The sequence below is a fragment of the Lontra canadensis genome, unplaced genomic scaffold (genome assembly GCF_010015895.1).
Source record: "Lontra canadensis isolate GAN:19392208 unplaced genomic scaffold, GSC_riverotter_1.0 scaffold86, whole genome shotgun sequence".
Taxonomy (NCBI): Eukaryota; Metazoa; Chordata; class Mammalia; order Carnivora; family Mustelidae; genus Lontra; species Lontra canadensis.
In genome coordinates, this window is record NW_022631080.1 from 6,627,621 (window position 1) to 6,650,600 (window position 22,980).

General features: G+C 44.0%; 1 protein-coding gene across 1 annotated transcript in view; it reads left to right on the forward strand.

Moving 5' to 3' along the window:
* Positions 1-1,014: 1,014 nt before the first annotated feature.
* Positions 1,015-22,980, forward strand: part of LANCL3 (LanC like 3) — a 102,397-nt gene continuing 80,431 nt past the window's right edge. The window contains exon 1 of the mRNA XM_032883138.1: positions 1,015-1,813. Within this exon, the coding sequence (XP_032739029.1) occupies positions 1,241-1,813 (573 nt within the window). The 5' untranslated portion in view covers positions 1,015-1,240. The remainder of the gene's footprint in view (positions 1,814-22,980) is intronic.

The window sequence follows — 22,980 nt, forward strand, 5'->3', positions numbered from 1 at the left end:
TTTTCTGTCTTTCTCAGTGGACGGCACGGTCCAAGAGGTGTAGGACCCTGTCTGCTTTGTTTATCCATCTATTTCCAGAGTCCAGAACACATATGAGACTCTCAATAACGCCCGAGGAAGGAAAGCAGCAGGGAAAAACAGGAGAAGGGAGGAAGTAGATAACTAAGGAACCGCAGAAAAGGGTAAAAATGCTGAATTAAAATTCTCACGCAGCATTTGCCCTTATATTCAGTTAATGACTTACTATGCATGCATGGGAGGGAGGGGTCTCTAGAGTAGGAGAAAGACAGAGCCGCCATCCTCTTACCTTAACCTGGTGTGGTTCTTTGCATTTTTACTCCCGCGTACTCCAAGAAGAACACGACAACCAAGGCCAAGAAAGTTTCCCTATGGGGCCTTCCACCAATTCCATGCTTGAAACGTGATGTACTCAAAGCCCTCAGCCTTTGGGATGGAAACATTCAGAATGAGAACTCCAAAGTGACCAAAATGAGAAAACAAGTTTCTGGAGGGCTCTCCGTTTTTTCCTAGCCAACTCCCCCACCTCCCCCCACCCTCGCCCCACTTCAGTGGCTTTTCAACCTTTAATGTGCATGTGAATCACCTGGGGATCTTGCTAAATATGCTGATTTTGATTCGATAGCTTTGGAGCGAAGTCTGAGCTGCTGCGTTTTTAACACTCTCCCAGGTGATGCTGATCGGCTGACTCGAGGACCACACTTTGAGTGTACTGTACTAAGGACTCGAGGTCTTCACCTCCAGCGTCAGGTGTGTGTGTGCCGAGCCTCAGCTTTCCGGATCGGTGTCCCGCATGTCCCCGGCCTTCCGCCGGGAAGGGAGGAGCCGGGGGCGGAGCGGGAGGAGTGGCGCGGGCCCCGCGTGGGTCCTGCCGGAGATCACCTCGGCCCCTTGGAGAGGCGGCCGAGCTGCGGCGGCGCAGGAGGGGGCGGGTTCGGCGAGGGCGCGGCCTCTCGCAAGGGGGGTGTACGACACGCGTCCCCAGCGCCCGCCTGGGCCACTCGGGAGCTTCCCGGCAGCCCGGTGCCCCACTTGGCAATCCGCTCCGTGCTTCTTCCTCGCGCCCGCCTCCTCTTGTCACCTCCCGTCTCAGCCTCCCTGCTCCATCCCCGCCGCATCAACCGCCGGCCGAGTGCCTCCGGGAGCGAGAGGTGGTGCGCGGGGCTGCAGGGCGCGCCCTCACGCGGACCCCGGCTCGGCTTTGGGGGGCACGGGCAGCAGCATGGACACCAAGCGCTGCTTCGCCAACCGCTTCGATGACTACCAGGGCAGTCTGCTGGCGGGCCAGTGCGAGGAGGCGGTGGCGCCCTTGGTCACCGCCACCATCGAGCGCATCCTTCAGGAGCTGCCCCCGCTCGGGGGCGGCGCTGAGGCCCGGGGGGCGGCGGCCGCGGCCAGCAGCTGCCAGGGCGGGCTGTACGGCGGCGTGGCCGGGGTGGCCTACATGCTCTACCACGTCTCGCAGAGCCCGCTCTTTGCCGGGGCCCGGGAGCGCTACCTGCGCTCGGCCAAGCGCCTCATAGACGCGTGCGCCCGCGCCGAGGAGTGGGGCGAGCCGGACGCCGACACCCGCGCTGCCTTCCTGCTCGGGGGAGCGGGCGTGTACGCCGTCGCCACGCTCGTGTACCACGCCCTGGGCCGGTCCGACTACGTGCAGCCGCTGGGCAAGTTCCGGGCTCTGTGCGCCGTCTGCGCGCCGGTGTCCTTCCTGGAGTGCGGCTCCGACGAGCTGTTCGTGGGCCGCGCGGGCTACCTGTGCGCCGCCCTGGTGCTCAAGCAGAAACTCGCCCAGGAGGTAAGAGGCAGCCCCGGCCGCGCGGGGGCGCTCGCCGCCTGCCCGGCCCTTTCCCCGGAGTCCCGGCTGCGGGAGCAGCGCACCCCTATCCCCCCGCCCCGTACTCCTTGTTACTCTGGCGCGGTCGTTTCCTCAGTCTCCAGAGGTTCATCTGTTTTTGTCCGTCTACCCCCCCTCTCTTTTTCAGTCTCTCAGTTGTTGGGATTCCGCGTCTTTGCGCTTTGTTCTTGTTTTACGCCGAACGTGGCATCTCCACAGATGCCTCCTTGCCCAACAGCTTCTTGGAGGCCCTTTGGGGCGGGGGGAACTCCTCGAAAATGAAAGGGATTTCCCTTCTTTTGACCCTCCTGTCGAAAAGCTGAAGCACCCGCGAATGTCAAGACTGCTGGCAAAGTATTGGAAGTTTGGGGGGCTGGTTAGGTTTTCATGGTTTCCATGGCTAACGTGGAGGTAAATGGCTTTGACGACACCCCCCCCCACCACCGCCGGTCCCCCGCGCCGCTGTCTGTAACCCAGAATTACTGCCCAGCTGCGGGTCTGATGGGCTGACTGTGGTTGCTTACTATTCAGTTAATCTCAGGGCTCTTTTAAAATGCCTAATGGGGCTGTCCTCTTTGAAACACATAAACGGAGACAGAAGTTTACCCCATTGTAATCGAATGTGCATTTTTCATTCTAAAACACGTAGTTAGGATTGTCAAGATGACAACGTACTTAACAGAGCAGGTTTTCTTAATGAATAGCTTTCCAGTGGCTCCTTGAAGTGAATTGGATTTCACAACTACATATTTTTTTTTTCTGGATTCACTTTGAATACAGCATGTGACCATTAGAGGAGAATGTGCCAGTTCCTGTGGAGTAGGGGGGGAAAAATCCTCCAAAGGATCATAGTAACTAGAACCGAGAGAGAGGCATTTTCATTCATAACCCAGTGGAGCCAAATACTGTTCTAGGGAGGAAGTGACACATTCAACATGACTTTATTTGGGTGAAAGAGGCGTTTGAAGAAAAATTAAAGGTACACAGTGTTTTTAAAGTGTAATTAACTTAGATAACTTCTAAGATAACAGAGGCAGACTGGATTTTTTTTTTTATTTATAGAAGGTGAGGTTGATACAAGTGAGAAAGAAATCAGTAAAGACTGTGCACTGTGCTAGCACGGTAGCAAAGATCTGTGTGACAACGTTGTCTTGAAATAGTTCACTCTGCTTCTGAGTCACTGTTATCTGCTAGCAGTTCCCCAAGGGCCCTTCCAGTTGTAGAAAACCTTTTAGAAGGCCACAGGGCTATTTACATATAATTTGCATTTCATTTGCATCTGCTCCTCAGACCTTGCAGTCTGGTGGTGGGCGATTTTCAAATTCGGAGCTTTTTTGGCCTGCTTTCCCTTTGTGTGCCTTGGGGTCTTCTCTCCAGAATGGGGTGGCGGAGAGTGGGAGACCCGTCAGGTCATACAGACGGACACACACCTCAAGGACTCATTGCCCCAAAACTGGTGGCCCAGGGCCAGTCTGCAACCCTGATCCAAACAGACATTTATTAAGACCTCTCTGCTGCCCTCCTGCCAAACCAAATCTGTCTTTTTATACTAATCAATTTGGGGTTCTTTGGCCCCTACTCCCAGGAGACAGAACAAGTTCTGAGGGTTGTTCAACCGCCCCCCCAACCACCACCACTACCACCACCACCAAACCCAGCTCTTAACCTGAGCAAATAAACTAGTCTCCGTGCCAGCCTCAGCTGCAGTAATCTGAGAAATTCAGGCTTGAAAAGTGCAGGGCAGGGGCTAAGCACGCCTGGCTGGAAGCCCTTCTGAGGGGAAAATATGTCTCCTGCGCCATCCCCACTCCTGCACCCTAGCCAGCATATGGCTTTGCCCTCAGTAGATGATCCATAAATGTTGATTAAATTGAGTTGCCAACTGCTGTCATTTCTCTATAAATAATCTGTTATTATGTCCTGGGTTTCTTTCCTTCCAATGTCATTTATATTCACTTTGCTTTGGCAATGCCTTCAGTTATCACCCTGGTCTGTATCCTCCCCACACTACTTGGCACAGCTTTGGCACCTAATAAATAGTTGAATGAATGAATCCCCATTTACTGGGATTAGTGCAATATACTCAGCTGGATTCTCTCAAACCATTACATGTACCTCTTAGAAACCAATCTTAGAAGCACTTCATTATGCCATTTCCCCCACTCAGCATCCTGCAGTTGCTCCCTATTACCTTCTCTCCAGGGACTTCTCATCTTTCTCAGAGCTTAGATCCTTAAAATGGCCGACAAGGCCCCACATGATTTGGCCCCCCTGCATACCTATTGCTCTTCTGCTCCCTCTGCTTCAACCACACTGGCCTTCTTGCTGTGCCAAGCATTTCTTGTCTCGGAGTATTTGTACTCGCTGTTCCCTTTGCTTGGAATACTCTTCCCCTAGCTATTTTTATAGCTAGCTCTTTGACCTTGTATAGGTCGCTGCCTCATCAGTGAAGCCTTCCTTCCCTGTTCACCCTCTATGAAACTGCAACCTTGTCCCCTGACTTGATGCCCTTTACTTGTTTCATTTTACTTGTTTATGTCTTTTCCAATTAGCAGGTAAGCTCCATACGTGTAGAGAGGTTTTATTTTATCGTTATAGTCTCATCATTAAGAGGTACCTGGGACATATTCAAGTTCTCCCCTTTTCGTTTGGGATTATTGCAAATACGGTTTATGGCTTGCTTTGCCACTCATTCTGAATGGCGACCCATTTATCAATATTTTCCTTTACGGTGGTGCTTTTGGTGTCATACTGGTAAGAATATGTCCTATTGGTCGGAATCCTTTTTTACCACCAAGGTCTCAGTAAATATGTGTTGCCCGAATAAGTGAATACCAGTTTCTTGGAAGTTTTGCCTGAGATCAAGCTTAACCTTGAGACCGGCGCTTGTTAAACTTGAACGTTCATGGGAATCACCTGCAGATCTTGTCAATAGAATATAGACCGATTCAGCAGGCCTGGCATTGGGCCTGAGAGTCTGCATTTCTAGCAAGTTCCCAGGTGATGCTGCTGGTCCAGGGACCATGCTTTGAAGGACCAAGGCGATGTAGTGCGGCACAGGATTGGGCATACCAGTCATGTCTGTTGAGCTTTGCTATAAGACACCATTCTCTGAAGCTTGATATATTTTTTATAAGGTTGTCGTTGAGAATACTGATCACTCTATCCTATCATGCTTTTATTATAAGGACCCACAAGGGGAATTTCTCTCAGTACTTAGAGTACAGAAATGGTTGTGCTCTTCCTGGAAATTGATTGAACTTTTTAATCTTTCAGAATATGTCACGTAACTGACATGTTTCTCACTTGATGATGGCTACTAGGAAGCCTGTGGCCAAAATTGCCCACATATCTGATATAAAGTGCCTTATGTAATTCCATATACTAGCATTTAATTTGGGTTAAATTTTTTTCTTCCTTAGTCTACCCTTTTTTGACTTCCTTCCATCTGATTTTATTGTTTGTATTGATAAGATTCAGAGATGAGAAAAAAACGTATGTCGATGTATGTACAGAGACCGTGACAGGAAGAGTCGCTCTAACCAGGTAATATATTTTTGTTCAATTTGGCTCTCCTGGAAATACTCAAGGGAAGTAGCTTTGATGGTTTGTTAAGCAGATATCCTTGAGCAACGGGGCACTGAAGTCCTATGAAATCACACCATAAAAACTTATAATGGGTCCATTCTGCTTTCCAGATTGGGGGAAATGTAACCGGGAAAAGTTAGAAATGGTGGAGGGATAAAGGGGAGGCCCAGGGACCACAATGAAAATAATAGCTTTACCACTGGGTGACCTTGAACAAATAATTTTATATCTCTGAGCCTCCGTTTCCTCACTTCTAAAATGGATGAATGATAACTTCCTTTTCACTTAATTCTGTCATTTATCCCTTCATTCCGTGAATGTCAGGTTTGGTTTTTTTTTTTAAAGATTTTATTTATTTATTTGACAGAGATCACAAGTAGGCAGAGAGGCAGGCAGAGAGAGAGAGGAGGAGGCAGGTTCCCTGCTGAGCAGAGAGCCCGATGTGGGGCTCGATCCCAGGACACTGGGACCATGACCTGAGCCGAAGGCAGAGGCTTTAACCCACGGAGCCACCCAGGCGCCCCGAATGTCAGGTTTTTACATGTACCAGGCCCATTGGTAGATGCCAGGAGTTAGTAGTGAGCAAAAATCAATATAATTATGTTGTGGCAAGTGCTCTGAAGGAAGTAAACAGGAAATACCTGGGGGCAGGGCAGGACAGAACAGGAGAGGGGTGGGATGCTGCTTGGCAGAGGACAGCCAGGAAGACTTCTCTGTGGAAGTGATGTCCTGGCTCATCACTGAAGCCTGAACTTGAAGCGGCTGCTTTAAGAGTAGGCATTCCAGCCAGCAGAGACCGGAAGGATGAAGCCCCCAAGGTGCAAATCTGCTTGTAGACTTCGGAGAAGTGGAAGGCTGCCCACGTGATGGGAGCAGAGTGAGCCAGGGCTAGAGGGGTGGGAGAGCCCTCAACCGACTACACAGTAGCTGTGAGCCGGCTCAAACAAGATCCTGCAGGGCCAGGTCAGTCAGGAGTTGAGGCTTGTCTCCGGTTTTAATGGTCATGTCTTCATCTTACTCACCTTTATAAAGATCACCCTGGTTTTCTGCATGGACAGTGAATTGAACAGTCACAAGGGGGACTAGTTTCACGGGGTCCAAGCCCCTTTTGTGCCAAGCATCCCTTTGTAAATCTGGTGAAGCCATCGATAACTCTTTTTTTCTTTCTTTCCTTCTTTTTTAAAAAAGATTTATTTATTTGAGAGACAGGGACACTGAGAGAGAGAGAGAAAGCACGAGCAGAGCAGAGGGAGAGGGAGCAGCAGGCCCCCGGCTGAGCGAGGACCTCGACATGGGGCTCAGTCTCAGGACTCTGGGATCATGACCTGAGCTGAAGGCAGTCACTTAACCGACTGAGCCACCCAGGCGCCTCCCATCAATACCTCTTAGAATAACATTTTTAGGTGCATAAAATCAAACACTTAGGGTTACAAAGGAAGCCAGTTATATCGACATTCAGTTACCAAAACCTTTGAAAAATTGTGATGCAGTGGCCTGTGTGTTTCTTTATTAACACGTTAAATAACAAGATTTCGCAGCAAGCCTACAGATTATGGTACCTTTGAAAGAGTGATGAGGGTCAGTGATATTTCGAGCTGTCTTCAACAAATGCAGTGTGATATGAATATAGCTGTGATTTCTATAGGTGGCAAAGTCACAAGTACTTGAGTGGTTTGTGGTCTGCATTTGTAATGAAAGTAAATGCGAAATTGTTTAAATGAGATTTGAAGAAATACAGATGTGATTTTATTTCCTCAGCCAGAGGGGGCTGGTCTGGAAGTTGCTGTGGTGACTCACTTTAGATCAAGTGCCTAGTATTTTGCTTGGCCCACAGTAGCTGCTTAATGGAATCAGAGTTGTTCCCTTTTGCGTCCACGAACAGAAAATCAAAAGTGATTCTGAACATCATATAGAAAATCACACCAGGGGCGCCTGGGTGGCTCAGTGGTTAAAGCCTCTGCCTTCGGCTCAGGTCATGATCTCAGGGTCCTGGGATCGAGTCCCACATTGGGCTCTCTGCTCAGCAGGGAGCCTGCCTCCTCCTGCTGTCTCTCTCTGCCTGCCTCTCTGCCTACTTGTGATCTGTCAAATAAATAATAAAAAAAAAAAAAGAAAATCACACCAGATACCAGGAGTATATCTTCCTTCCATAATTATATATATCTATTGCTAGATTGTTAATTGGGTCCTTGGCTCATTCCTAAGGCAGGTGGTTGGCAGCTGTGTAAGTGGTGATGCTTTTAGCTGCAAATAGTAGAATGTCCAATAAAAAGTGATCTGAATAATGGGAATATCTATTACCTCACTTTCTAAGGGGTGTAGAGCTAAGCCATTACAGATTGGTCCAGCAACTCGAGAAGGTCCTCAGAACCCAAGCCCTTTCCAACATTTTTCTCTGCAATTTTCAGTGTAGGAGTGTCCCACTCTCTAGGGTTGCAAGATGGCCACTGTCATTCCAGACATTATGTTCCCATTCAACTAAAGTAGAAAGGAAGAGTCTGAGGATTTTTTCTTGCTTCTTTAAAAAAATCATGTAAAACATTTTATACTTGAAGAATTTCCCTTCTGCCTCATTGTCCAGCACTTAGTCACTGGCCACTTCTGGTTTCAGGGGAGGCTGGGAAGATTAGTGTCCTTCATTTTTAACCTGGATCATTGAATGCAGGTTCTGACAAAAAAGAGGAAAGGAGAAGGAAAAAGCTGTTGCATGGATACCAAAATGTCTGCCTCCTGACGTCCCTTGGCAAGGTCTGTCTTATGACCTCCACTTCCTTGGCTGTTATGAATAATGTTGCCATGAACATCGGGATGCATGCATCTCTTTGAGATCCTGTTTTCATTTCCTTTGGATCAATATCTACAAGTGGAATTGCTGGGTCATAGGGTAATTCTAGTTGTTTTTTGAGGAACCTCCAGACTATGAGTTTACCTTCCCACCAGCAACGCACAAGGGCTTCCTTTTCTCCACATTCTCACCAACTCTTGTTATTTCTTGTCTCTCTGATGACAGCCGTTCTAACAGGGGTGAGGTAAGACCCTATAGTGGTTCTGATTTCCATTTCCCTGGTGGCTAATGATGTTGAACATCTTTGCAGTTACCCATTGGCCATGGGTATGTCTTCTTTGAGAAAATGTACAGCTCTTCTGCCCATCTTTAAATCAAGTTGTTTATTTTGCTATTGAGCTGTATGGAGTTGTTTATATATTTTTGATATTAACCTCCTATTCAAATAGAGTTTGCAGATATTTTCTTCTATTCCATAGGTTGCCTTTTCATTATGTTCATGGTTTCCTTTGCTGTGCAGAAGCTTTTTAGTTTGATGTCATCCCATTTACTGATTTCTGCTTTTGTTCCTTGTGCTTTTGGGGTCCTATCCAGAAAATCATTGCTAAGACCAATGTCAAGGGGCGTTTCCTTTTTTTTTTTTTTAAGATTTTATTTATTTATTTGACAGACAGAGATCACAAGTAGGCAGAGAGGCAGGCAGAGAGAGAGGGAGAAGCAGGCTCCCTTCTGAGCAGAGAACCCGATGTGGGGCTCGATTCCAGGACCCTGAGATCATGACCTGAGCTGAAGGCAGAGGCTTAACCCACTGAGCCACCCAGGTGCCTCAAGGGGTGTTTTCTTTGCTTTCTTCATATTTCACAGTTTCAGGTCTTATGTTTAAGTCTTTAATCCGTTTTGAAATAATTTTTGTGAGTGGTGTAAGATAGGAGTTCAGTTTCATTTTTCTGCATGTGGTTATTCCGTTTTTCCAGCACCACTTACTGAAGAACTATCTTTTCTCCATTGAGTTGTCTTGGTTCCCATGTCAGATATTAGTTGACCATATATGTGTGGATTTATTTCTGGACTCCTGATTTTCTTTCATTGGTCTATATGTCTGTTTTTATGCCAGTACCATACTGTTTTTATTACTATAGCTTTGTAATATAGTTCAGAATCAGGAAGTGTGATGCCTTGAACTGTACAGTTCTGCCTTAGAATTGCTTTGGCTATTCAGGGCCTTTTGTGGTTTCATGTCTTTTAGTATTTTTCCTAGTACTATGTTGACTAGGTGTGGTGAGTGTGAGCACCTTTGTGTCTTGTTCCTGACCTTGGAGGAAGAGTGGTCAACCTTTTATCATTGAGTATGATGTTTGTTAGCTGTGGGCTTCTCTTATATGGCCTTGATCATGTTGAAGTATGTTCTTTCTATATCCAATTTGTTGAGAGTTTTGATCATAATTGGGTGTTGAATTTAGTCAAATGCTTTTTCTGTATGTCTTGAGATAATCCTATGATTTTTTTTTGTCTTCTATTAATGTGTTCTATCACATTTAGTAGCATATGTTGAGCTATTCTTGCATCACAGGGATGAATCCCATTTGGTCATGTTGTATGATCCTTTAATTTGTTGTTGAAATGTGGTTTGCTAGTATTTTGTTGCAAATGTTTGCATCTTTATTCATTAGGGGTATTGGCCTATCTATAGTGCCTTTATCTGGCTTTGGTGTCAGGGTAATAATGACCTCATAAAATGAATTGGAAGTGTCCCCTCCTTTTCTGTTCTTTTGGAGGAATTTGAGGATTGACATTCTTTTTTATCTGCTTGGTAGAATCCTTCAGAACCTGTCGGTCCTGGTCTGTCTTTGATGACAGGTTTTTGGTTACTGATTCCATGTCCTTACTCCTTATTGGTCTGTTTAGATTTTCTATTTCTTTTTTTTTTTTTTAAGATTTATTTATTTGACAGATCACAGGTAGGCAGAGAGGCAGGCAGAGAGAGAGGAAGGGAAGCAGGCTCCCTGCTGAGCAGAGAGCCTGACATAGGGCTCAATCCCAGGACACTGGGATCATGACCTGAGCTGAAGGCAGAGGCTTTAACCCACTGAGACACCCAGGTGCCCCGATTTTCTATTCTTCATTTTTTAAAAAAAAGGTTTTATTTATTTGTGTGACAGAGCACAAGTAGGGGGAACAGCAGACAGGAAGAGGGAGAAGTAGACTCCTTGCTGAGCAGGGAGCTCGATGCAGGTCTCCATTCCAGGACCCTGGGATCCTGACCAAAGGCAAAGGCAGACGCTTAGCCAACTGAGCCACCCAGGCACCTCAATTTTCTATTTTGTCATGATTCAATCTTGATAGATTGTTTGTTTCTATGAATTCATCCATTTCTTCTAGATTGTCCAATTTGTTGGTATATAATTGTTCACAGTAGTCTCATACCCTTTGTATTGGGGTGATGTCATTTACTGTATCTCTTTATTTCTGATTTTATTTGAGTCTGTTTTCTTTTATTCTAACTATAGGTTTGTCAGTTTTGTTTATCTTCTCTAAGAATCAATTCTTAGTTGATCTTTTCTATTGTGTTCCTGGTCTAGATTTTATTTCTGCTCTAATGTTTATTCCTTCCTTCCTTCTGCTAAGTTGGGGCTTAGTTGTTTTTTCTTTTTCTTTTTCTAGTTCCTGGAAGTATAATGTTAGGTTGTTTGAGATTTTTTCCCCTAGTTTTTCTTAAAAATTATTACTGCCCTCATACTCAAAAGGTAAAGCCAAACAATGAGAAGATACAGAAAGATACATAACAGAATGTCTTTGAACATATTATCATTAATTTATCTTTTTTAGAAATATTCCATGTAAATTGCCTGTATCTTTCTCCACCTATGGAAATGATCTTATATATATTCTATAGTTTTCTTGCACATGACCGTATAGAAAGAGGTCTCATTCTTTATACTGGTTTGATTTAATGGCTATAGCACAATTTAACCATTAATGATTGATATTAAATTCAAGTTTTTTTCTTTTTTTGCCGTCAAAACCGTGCTGTAAAGAATTCACACTTATACATATAACATGCATTTATACATACACAATACTTACATGTAATGTGTACAGACATATACATGTCTTTTAATGTATATTTATGTATCTTCGCCTTCTGTTGCAAGTATATATATGTAGGATAAATTTTTTTATTTATTTTTTAAGATTTTATTTATTTGCCAGAGAAAGAGCACATGCACCATCACAAGCAGGGGGAGTGGCAGGCTGAGGGAGAAGCAGGCTCCCTGCTGAGCAAGGGCCGTGACCCGAGTGGAAGGCAGGCAGACGATTTACCTCTTAACTGCCTGAGCCACCCAGGCGTCCCTAGGGTAAATTTAAAACACAACTGCTCCTTCAAAGTTTACAGATCATTTCCATTTGATAGAGATGATCAAAACTGCTTTCCAGAAAGATTTTATCAATTTCCTTTCCCTCCATGAGTGTTGGGGAGTGCTGGTGTTTCTACATTTTCAGTGCTGGGTTTCATCAGACTTTTTAATAGATGAGAAACTGATAGGTAGAAAATGAGGACGGAAGTTTCTAGGGCAGAAAATTAGTCCCCCTATTGTTTCCTTCAACACTCAGCAAACAGAATGCATATGCAGGGTTTCACTCAGTCTGGGTTTGAGTGGTCTCTACAAGCAGCCGTGTGGTATGCACTGCTTATGAAAACACCGCAAGTTTGGCTTGAAATGACAGCAGGTTGGGGAATGTGGTTTTTTGTAGGCCGGGTCCAGTTCCTCATTGTCCGCTTATAGACCCACCCACAAGTGGGGCACATCTATGAGCTACAGCTTACATCCTCTGTTACTCTTTTTTTTTTTTTTAAGATTTTATTTATTTATTTGACAGACAGAGATCACAAGTAGGCAGAGAGGCAGGAAGAGAGAAGGGGGAAGCAGGCTCCCCGTTGAGCAGAGAGCCCAATGCGGGGCTCGATCCCAGGACCCTGAGATCATGACCTGAGCCAAAGGCAGAGGCTTAACCCACTGAGCCACCCAGGCGCCCCACATCCTCTGTTACTCTTGAGCCAGAACCCTGTGATTGCTAGAAGGATGTAGGGACAAACTTTATAAGTTTGATAAGCACTTTACATATTTTATGTCCTTTAATACTACCAGCAACCTTATGACTTAGGCGCCATTGCTATCTCCATCATACCCAGTGAGGGAACTGAGGCGCAGAGAAGCTAGGGAACTTCTTCCAGGTTACACCCCTAGTTGGTGGCAGAAATGAGGATCTGCCCCCTGCAGGCTGGTTGTCAAGTCTGTGCTTTCTGTTAGCGCTCCTTACACCTAAAGTGTGCACACAGATCTCCTGGGGATCTTGTTAAAAACCCAGTTTTGATTCAGCAGGTCTAGGTTAAGGCCCAAGATGCGGCATCCCTAGCAAGCTCCCAGGTGATGTTGTGGTTACTGCTACTGGTTCACTGAGCAGACTTAAGAGCAAAAGGCTCTAAATCACTATTTTTCTTCCAATTTTATGGGATTGCCTATCAACAGATTTGATGGATTCCCCCCAAACTTCATGATTTTCATCGTTTGTCCTTTGTGCTGAAAATGATTTCTTCCATAAATGCCAGACTATTAGCTCTTCAGGACATAGTTAATGCTGAAGGAAAGATTCACTGCCTGGCACATCTCCTTGCAGGTTTAAAAACTCTGTTAACAATCTGTGAATGAATGTATGGATTCCTTTTTTTTCCCTGATAAATATAATTTTGTACTATATATACAAGGTTTTTTTTTTTTTTTTGGAGGGGAGCGGGGTGGGTGGTTGGGTGAGCCTGGTGGTGGGTATTAAGGAGGGCACATATTACATAGAGCCCTGGGTGTGGTGCATAAACAATGAATTTTGGAACACTGAAAAAAAAATAAAATTAAAAAAAGGAAAAATAAAAGAATTTCTTTAAAGGCCCAAATACACCAAGTTCCAGCAGTTTTAAATTAGTTCATAATAATAGAAGAGACATGTCATTACATTTCCAGATCAGATAGAAAACATGATTTTGATGCTCATAGAACCCCTCTCATTTTAGAATCCTTTAATTAAATCTACCTGTGTGACATAAGTGCTGCCCCCACTCTAAATTAATTTAAATGGAAAACGCTGGGGCACCTGGGTGGCTCAGTGGGTTAAAGCCTCTGCCTTCGGCTCAGGTCATGATCCCAGGGTCCTGGGATCGAGCCCCACATAGGGCTCTCTGTTCCACGGGAAGCCTGCTTCCTCCTCTCTTTCTCTGCCTGCCTCTCTGCCTAGTTGTGATCTCTGTCTGTCAAATAAATAAATAAAAATCTTAAAAAAAAATAAATAAAATAAAAAAATAAATAAATGGAAAACGCTTAGACCTTTTCTTTTTATTTTTTATGATACAGTGATTTAGAAAAAATCTACCCAGTAGGGGCGCCTGTGTGGCTCAGTGGGTTAAAGCCTCTGCCTTCGGCTCAGGTCATGATCTCAGGGTCCTGGGATAGAGTCCCACATCAGGCTCTCTGCTCAGCAGGGAGCCTGCTTCCTCCTCTCTCTCTGCCTGCCTCTCTGCCTACCTGTGATCTCTGTCTGTCAAATAAATAAAATCTTAAAAAAAAATCTACCCAGTAATACAGATTTTCTTAGAATTTACTTATAGCAGGATGCCTGGGTGGCTCAGTTGGTTAAGCGGCTGCCTTCGGCTCAGGTCATGATCCCAGCGTCCTGGGATCGAGTCCCACATCGGGCTCCTTGCTCAGCAGGGAACCTGCTTCTCCCTCTGCCTCTGCCTGCCTCTCTGTCTGCCTGTGCTCACTCACTCTCTCTCCCTCTGTCCCTGACAAATAAATAAATAAAATCTTTAAAAAAAAAAAAGATTAAAAAAAAAAAGAATTTACTTATACCTTCTCCTCTATTAAATACATTCCATCAAAATCTAAGCTTATTGTTGGCATTGTAATTATTTGGCGAGAATATGGTTTGTAATTTTTTTTATAAACATATAATGTATTTTAATCCCCAGGGGCACAGGTCTGTGAATCGCCAGGTTTACACACTTCACTCACCATAGCACTTACCCTCCCCAATGTCCATAACCCCACCACCCTCTCCCTACCCCCTTCCCCAGCAACCCTCAGTTTGTTTTGTGAGATTAAGAGTCTCTTATGGTTTGTCTCCCTCCCAATCCCATCTTGTTTCATTTATTCTTTTCCTACCCCCCAAGCTCCCCACGTTGCATCTCCACTTCCTCATATCAGGGAGATCATATGATAGTTATCTTTCTCTGATTGACTTATTTCGTTCAGCATAATACCCTCTAGTTCCATCCACGTCGTTGCAAATGGCAAAATTTCATTTCTTTTGATGGCTGCATAGTATTCCATTGTGTATATATACCACATCTTCTTTATCCATTCATCTGTTGATGGATATCTAGGTTCTTTCGATAGTTTGGCTATTGTGGACATTGCCGCTATAAACATTCAGGTACATGTGCCCCTTCTATTACGCCTATTACCCAGTAGTGCAATTGCTGGGTAATAGGGTAGCTCTATTTTCAACTTTTTGAGGAACCTCCATGCTGTTTTCCAGAGTGGTTGCACCAGCTTACATTCCCACCAACAGTGTAGGAGGGTTCCCCTTTCTCCGCATCCTCGCCAGCATCTGTCATTTCCTGACTTGTTCATTTTAGCCATTCTGACTGGTATGAGGTGGTATCTCATTGTGGTTTTGATTTTGTATTTCCCTGATGCCGAGTGATATGGAGCACTTTTTCATGTGTCTGTTGGCCATCTGGATGTCTTCTTTGCAGAAATGTCTGTTCATGTCCTCTGCCCGTTTCTTGATTGGATTATTTGTTCTTTGGATGTTGAGTTTGCTAAGCTCTTTATAGATTTTGGATACTAGCCCTTTATCTGATATGTCATTTGTAAATATCTTCTCCCATTCTGTCAGTTGTCTTTTGGTTTTCTTAACTATTTCCTTTGCTGTGCAAAAGCTTTTGATCTTGATGAAATCCCAATAGTTCATTTTTGCCCTTGCTTCCCTTGCATTTGGCAATGTTCCTAGGAAGAAGTTGCAGTGGCTGAGGTCGAAGAGGTTGCTGCCTGTGTTCTCTTCAAGGATTTTGATGGATTCCTTTCTCACATTGAGGTCCTTCATCCATTTTGAGTCTATTTTCGTGTGTGGTGTAAGGAAATGATCCAATTTCATTTTTCTGCATGTGGCTGTCCAATTTCCCCAACACCATTTATTGAAGAGGCTGTCTTTTTTCCATTGGACATTCTTTCCTGCTTTGTCAAAGATTAGTTGACCATAGAGTTGAGGGTCTATTTCTGGGCTCTCTATTCTGTTCCATTGATCTATGTGTCTGTTTTTGTGCCAGTACCATACTGTCTTGATGATGACAGCTTTGTAATAGACCTTGAAGTCCGGAATTGTGATGCCACCAACTTTGGCTTTCTTTTTCAATATTCCTTTGGCTATTTGAGGTCTTTTGTGGTTCCAGATAAATTTTAGGATTATTTGTTCCATTTCTCTGAAAAAAAAAATGGATGGGATATTGATGGGGATTGCATTAAATGTGTAGATTGCTTTAGGTAACATAGACATTTTCACAATATTTGTTCTTCCAATTCAGGAGCATGGAACATTTTTCCATTTCTTTGTGTCTTCCTCAATTTCTTTCATGAGTACTTTATAGTTTTCTGAGTACAGATTCTTTGCCTCTTTGGTTAGGCTTATTCCTAGGTATCTTATGGTTTTGGGTGCAATTGTAAATGGGATGGACTCCTTAATTTCTCTTTCTTCTGTCTTGTTGTTGGTGTAAAGAAATGCAATTGATTTCTGTGCATTGATTTTATATCCTGACACTTTACTGAATTCCTGTACAAGTTCTAGCGGATTTGGAGTGGAGTCTTTTGGGTTTTCCACATGTAGTATCATATCATCTGCGAAGAGTGATAGTTTGACTTCTTCTTTGCTGATTTGGATGCCTTTAATTTCTTTTTGTTGTCTGATTGCTGAGGCTAGGACTTCTAGTACTATGTTGAATAGCAGTGGTGATAATGGACATCCCTGACATGTTCCTGACCTTAGCAGAAAAGTTCTCAGTTTTTCTCCATTGAGAATGACATTTGTGGTGGGTTTTTCATAGATGGTTTTGATAATATTGAGGTATGTGCCCTCTATCCCTACACTTTGAAGAGTTTTGATCAGGAAGGGATGCTGTACTTTGTCAAATGCTTTTTCAGCATCTATTGAGAGTATCATATGGTTCTTGTTCTTTCTTTTATTAATGTATTGGTTTGTAATTTTCTTATTACTGAATAAATTGGGAGAAATGTATGTAGTAAAAATTCTTTTAAATGGATTGAATTATTTTGCCAATAATTTAACCTCCCAGTGTTCTATAAGAGGTTGTTTTAATGGAATTTCACTGTATTTATTGACCTCTAAATGTGAAAATGATAGATTGTATTAATTTTTTTATTAACTTGGCTGTTTTCATTTTTGCTGGTTAATGAGTGATGTTCACCATATGACCAGCCCCTACAAAACACATGGTAGATTTCCTCTGTGTGGCAGGGAGGTCCTTTAATAACCCCACATGGTGATGGTCTCTTGGTAAACTGGCCAGCAATCCATGGTATGGTCCATCAAGTGTTTTTCTTCATGATTGACTTTCACTGATTGATCTCTGACCTATATTCATTAATTAAGAACAATGCCTTGGACATTTGCTTTGTCCCAAAGAAAAACATGTTGTTTTCATGCATTATTTATATCTAAGTACCACTTATCTTTGCCTCATTATTTTCTTTGTGGATCGAGTTACTAGGGAAATCCACCAAGTTAACAGACTCATTATTCTTGGGGTGCTAGCCCCTTGGACAAATTAAATTTTCAAGAAGTCATTTGATCCATCTTTTGCAAGCTGAACAAGGAAGTGTTTTGTTTAAGATCAGGTTTTCTTTTCTGAATAGCTTTATCCATTGAACAACCCAGACAAACAAATGACTTTGACACATTGAAGTGTCAGTGTTGCTACCTGGCCCGTAAAGAAGCTTTTTCTCGGAAGAGAGACAGTCTTACAGACTTGATGGGTGAGAACATCATCTAAATTAGAGGTGGCAAAACAAATATTGGTCATAGCACTATGTGCAGTTAGCTGTCACTGTGCCCATCTGCTGGCTCCATTGCTTTGCATGGAATGGATTTCCTGTGCTCAGTGGTGTGTTGAAATCTGGTGTCCATGGCAACCAGAACATCACCAATCTCAAAGCACTCACTGTGGGGACCAACTGAATGTTCACTTATACAATGACTTTAGGAGGGAACCACATTCCTAACAGACTTTACAGCTCTCGAAGGCTGAAGAGATCCACTGCTCAGCCAGAAAGTATTATCCTCATGCACATTTCAGTAACATAATCTTACTATCTGAAATGTTCTTTCCTTCTGAGGCAAAGAGAATTGCACACACATCACAAATCCCACTTATTGAAATAGGTTGGACTCTCAATGAAGACATGAAAGCAGAACTTCCAGAGTCTGCTAGCTTGGGGTTTGGATCCTGGCTCCACCACAATCGTTGGTTGACCTTCGCCAAGTTTCTTAGCATCTTGGAAGCTGAATTTCCTCGTGTGCGAAATGCAGTACTAGCAGCATTCACCCCGTAGGCGTAGGTGTGTTACGAAGATCCACTGAGAATGGGCCCGGAATGTGCTTAGCAGGGGGTCTGTCAGGCACAGGGTAAAGGCACTAAGTCAGCCATTATTAGTATTTTAAGTATGATCAGTATGATTTTCATTAATGCAAAGCGACACTCGGCGTTGGCTAAACATAGGTATGCTTTTTCGACATTGAGCCCGTCTGTCTAATGTTCTCCACAGTGACATTCAGAGCTGCTCTGGCCCTGATCCCAACAGCAGAGCTTTGAGCTCTTCACACAGGCCATGCAGGAGATGAAGCTGAGCAGCTCAGAGAGCGCGTGTAAAAGCAAATGGAGTGGCCGGTCATCACCCCTGAAACACGAACCTATGCGTGCTGCCCTCTGCACTTTGCTTTCTCTGGCAGGAGGGCTGTTTCTCTTTCGAAAATTTCAGGTCCTTTGCGGACTTATTCTAGGAATTGGCTTTCCTGAGTCTCTGACTTGTACTCCTCAGGGTAAATCGCCTAATTGGCTTTCAGCGGCGGGAAGTTGCTATTGCCAAGTGACGATGGAATATTCCTTGGTCGGTTCCCCCAGAATCTGGATGGCACATTGAACAAACTCTCTCTTGCTCTCAAGTTCTCATCTTTGCTTCTAAAGATCATTTGCTTGCATGGCACGAATTCAGAATTGGAGCGAAATTTCAATAGCTGTATCTCTGGTGAAGTGATAACATCAAATGAGTTTTCCTCAGCACATGTTCTGGATCATGTATACGTGGTAGCTTGTTTCAGAAAAGGATTAATACAATTAAGGATCCTTTCACATGTTCCTTAGGCTTCTGGGCTCAGAAATGATGGTTTTTCTTGCATTAATGCACTTTTCTATTTGTGTTCCAATACTGTGTGGTATAGGCTCACTGTCAGTTGTGCAAACTTAAATCAACATTTTACTCTTTAGCTCCTAACTCCTATTTGTATTCATTTATATATTTACCTGGCTCTAATAATAAAAGTATAATTATGACTTCCTCCTATCCCTAATCATTGAGTGGTTATGTATATCCATTAGTTCTGCTTACAGTCTGCAGTGCCATAGTAACTGGCTTTGGGTCTTGGCCTTCGTCTTTATGGGGGTCTGTTCTATTTGTCTCTGACCTGTGGCCTTAGGTCGGTGTTTCTCACATGTGAGCACACATTAGAATCCCTTAAAGGGCTTGTTATGACACAGGTGGCTGGGCTCCATTCCCAGAGTTTCTGATTCAGTAGGTCTGGAGTGGGGCCCGAGACTTTGCACTATTAACAACTTCCAGATGCTGCTGCTCATTTGGAGACGACATTTTTAGAACCACTGCCTGAGACTATTCCCTTAACCTTGAGCAGACATCTCAGAAATGGTGGGAACTAGGGGAAGGCATAGGGGGATAATACCATAAACTTGTTACCACCACTGGAAAATAACTCAAAAGACAGGACTTACTCTATGACAGGCACTCTGATAAGCATATTATATGACCTATTATGACTCAAAGGCTGCCTGTCGTCACACAGCTGGCAAAGTTGCTTAACCCATGTTTGACTATAGAACTGCTTCACTTCTAGGGCTTTAAGTCAGGTCTGATTTCTGCATGTTTTTCTACTAACGTTTACCCTGCTAAGAGGAGAGTGAGTTGTACCCAAGACATCTGGAAGAGTAAACACTCTGAAGCTGAAGGTGTCACCGAAGTGTAATTTAGGATTGAATAAAAATGGCAGTTCAGGATCTCGTCTGCAATTGTCACAAACATCCGGAAGCCTCGGCTTCCTGGAACACTAGGAAGGTTCAGGAATGGGAGGTTCTCAAAACCCATGGAAGTATAGGGGCTTGAGCTTTCTGAAAACAGAAGAACTAGTTGCAAGATTGATAGAGTGATTAGACATCTAGAGCCTTTCCCAAACCCAAGCAACTAGATGATGGTCTCAGGCTAGTTCTCCAAAAGTCATCTCTGGGCTGTAGACTGATGGGCAAGTGCTTCATTAAGAAAGGGCTTCTAAGGGACACCTGGATGGCTCAGTGGGTTAAGCGTCTGCCTTTGGTTCAGGTCATGATCTCAGGATCCTGCAGGGATTCTGCTTCTCTCTCTCTCTCCCTCCCCCCACCTTTTCTCCCCCTCCCCCTGCTCGTTTCTCTCTCTCTCTCTCTCTCTCAAATAAATAAAATCTTTTTTTAAAAAGTGTTTCTTGGAGAAACCAGTATGGGAGGAGTGGGGGCAAGAGTAAAGGGCAGGAAGCCAAGCAAAAGTGAGATTTGGGCTAAGTCCCAGCTCTGTCTCATCCTGCAGGGGAGCTCTGGATTGTAAGTTACATCACAGTGTTTGTCCTGACCAGAGGCACACTCTTGCCCCAGTGAGTCACTACAGCTAGGGGTGCGGGCTGTCATCTTCACAGGTATGTCTGTTCTGTTGGCATGTGTCCAATGTGGCTCTTGTAGCCTAAAAGTTAGACCCTGGAAGAAGGCTACAGGTGAGGGTTGTTAGAAGCAAAACATACGGACACAGTCAGGGCTAGGCGGTGGGGGGCAGAGGTGGATTCACAGACTCAGCGGAAAGGATCTGAGGGGATCAAGTAGAAATACCCAGTTTCTGTATGGGGGCCCTCCGGACCTTAGGAGAAACCTTGATAATCACTTTCTTGACAGACTGAATTAGAGAAGATCTGAGCTTTGAGGCCCAGGTCACAGTCAAGGGCAGAGATGAGATACTTTGCTGAAAATAGCAACATTACATGCTGAATGGTAAGACACCCCCCCACACACACACACATACACTGTGCACCCCCCAACCCGGCAACATATTACAGGCCTAGCTTCTCAACTCAGGCCCCAGAACACTTGCAGACACACTCACCCCCCAGGAGTGGGCAGGCTAAAGGAGGGTCTGTGGTTGTCAAATAGATTCAACAAAAATAACCACAAATACTGACATCTGTAGGTGTATCCCCTCCCAATGACAAAGCAGTTACACTGCCTCGTCACCCTACAGTCAGTGCCACCAATTGGCTAGCACTCTTCTTCCCCACCCCGGGTTCCCACTGAGCTTTTCAGGTTGAGACTTTTAAATAGGGCCTGTCAGAAGACATTTGAAGAAAGCATCTGCTGTGAAGGACAGTGATCACAACATATAGGAAAGCCAAACTTGGAATAAACAGTTAATACTGGGAGCAGAAGAAAACTTCCTGAGTGCCCAAATCTATAATTAATATTACCAGAGAGGAAAGCGATCACATGTATGAAGTAAAGGCAGGATGTTATTGAAAGCAATATTCAGAGGACAGAAAAAGAACTCTTCGGAATTAAAAATACGATGGCAAGTAAAAATAGTAGAAGGTTTAGAATATTAAATCGAGGAAATGTCCCTGAAAATTCAGCCAAAAGACAAAGAGACTGATAAAGAGAAAAGACTAGGGATGTCTGCGTGGCTCAGTCATTGAGCATCTGCCTTCATCTCTGGTCGTGATCCCGGGATCCTGGGATCGAGTCCCGCGTTGGGCTCCCTGCTCGGTGGGGGGCCTGCTTCTCCCTCTCCCACTCCTGCTTGTGTTCCCTCTCTCGCTGTGCCTCTGTCAAATAAATAAATCTTTTAAAAAAAGAGAGAAAAGACTAGTTAAAGTCTAGTTAAAGACTAGAAAAGAGGGGTGCCTGGGTGGCTCAGTGGGTTAAAGCCTCTGCCTTTGGCTCAGGTCATGATTCCAGGGTCCTGGGATCGAGTCCCACATCGGGCTCTCTGCTCAGCAGGGAGCCTGCTTCCTTCCTCTCTCTCTCTACCTCTCTGCCTACTGTGATCTCTATCAAATAAATAAATAAAATCTAAACAAAAAGACTAGAAAAGACTAGTTAAGACTAGTTAGTCTAACCTCCATCTAGTAGTCAGTCCCAATAAACTAGAACAAAGTATATGAAAAGGCTAAAAAAATGACTCAGAAATATTTTTCACAGGTGCAAGATTTGAGTTGTCTGCTTTCAGGGGCCCAGCAACATGTTGGGTGGAAAAAGAATAAAGAGATTGTAAAGGCTTCCAAGGAGAAAAGCAAAACTGGTTCCATAAAAGGATTAGCACCAGGCTTTGAATAGAAACTTGGGAAGCTGCAAGACAATGGAGCAAGGCCTCCAAAATACACAGAGAAAATTACTTATCAACCAGAATTCTATAGCAACCGAAATGATCAAGTGTGAGAGTAGGAAAAAAAAATAACCTTGCAAGGTCTCAAAAAAACAATTAAAACTTTTTTTTTCTTTCAAAAGCAGACATTCCTTTTTCTTTCAAAAGTGTGAGACAGAAATAATCTAGCCTCACAGGACATGTGTTAAAAGAACTTAGAGGCCAGAGGTTGTAAATAAAGCAGCCACCATCTGGAACTCTGCAACAACTTTATAACTGGCTATATATCCATTGTAAAGGGGGACTGGACCAAGGAATAGGAAACTACGGGAATCTCAAAATCTGGAGCCCCAGTGCAGGTGAAATGATAGGAAACTTCCAGAGTGATGGTAGAGACAGCCCCAAATGACAGCTGGGTATCCAGGCTTGAAGGCAGCCAGTGAGTACTGGAGCAGAGCTACAGCTGGGATGTTGCCAAGACAAAAAAAAAAAAAAAATTGAAAGCTTACCTGATGTGTTTGGATATACCTAAGGGAGTTTTGTAGGTCAGTTGGAAGGTCTGGGCATGCATTTATTACAGACAGAAAACCAAACAATATGAAAAGAGAAGACAGTTATTAACCCTGAGGTGGGATAAACTAGGAGAAAGAAAATGGTGATCATTGTACCTGGTTTTGCTGAGTATTAATTTAACCTAATGTTGTTTTGGTAAAAGATGTAATATAACTAGGGTGTTTGAGAAAGGGAATGTATGTATGGAGAGAGAATAAGAGAGCTAAATCTTCGTCTTCCATGTTAGGAGATTAGTAGCACCTAAAATGGAAAAGCCAGGATATAGCTGTATAAGAAGAAATATGAAGAGAAGTAGCAAAAGTACAGACAAGTGTTTTAAGTTTTTTTTTTTAATTTTTATTTTTTGACAGGGAGAGGGACACAAGCAGGGGGAGTGGGAGAGGGAGAAGCAGGCTTCC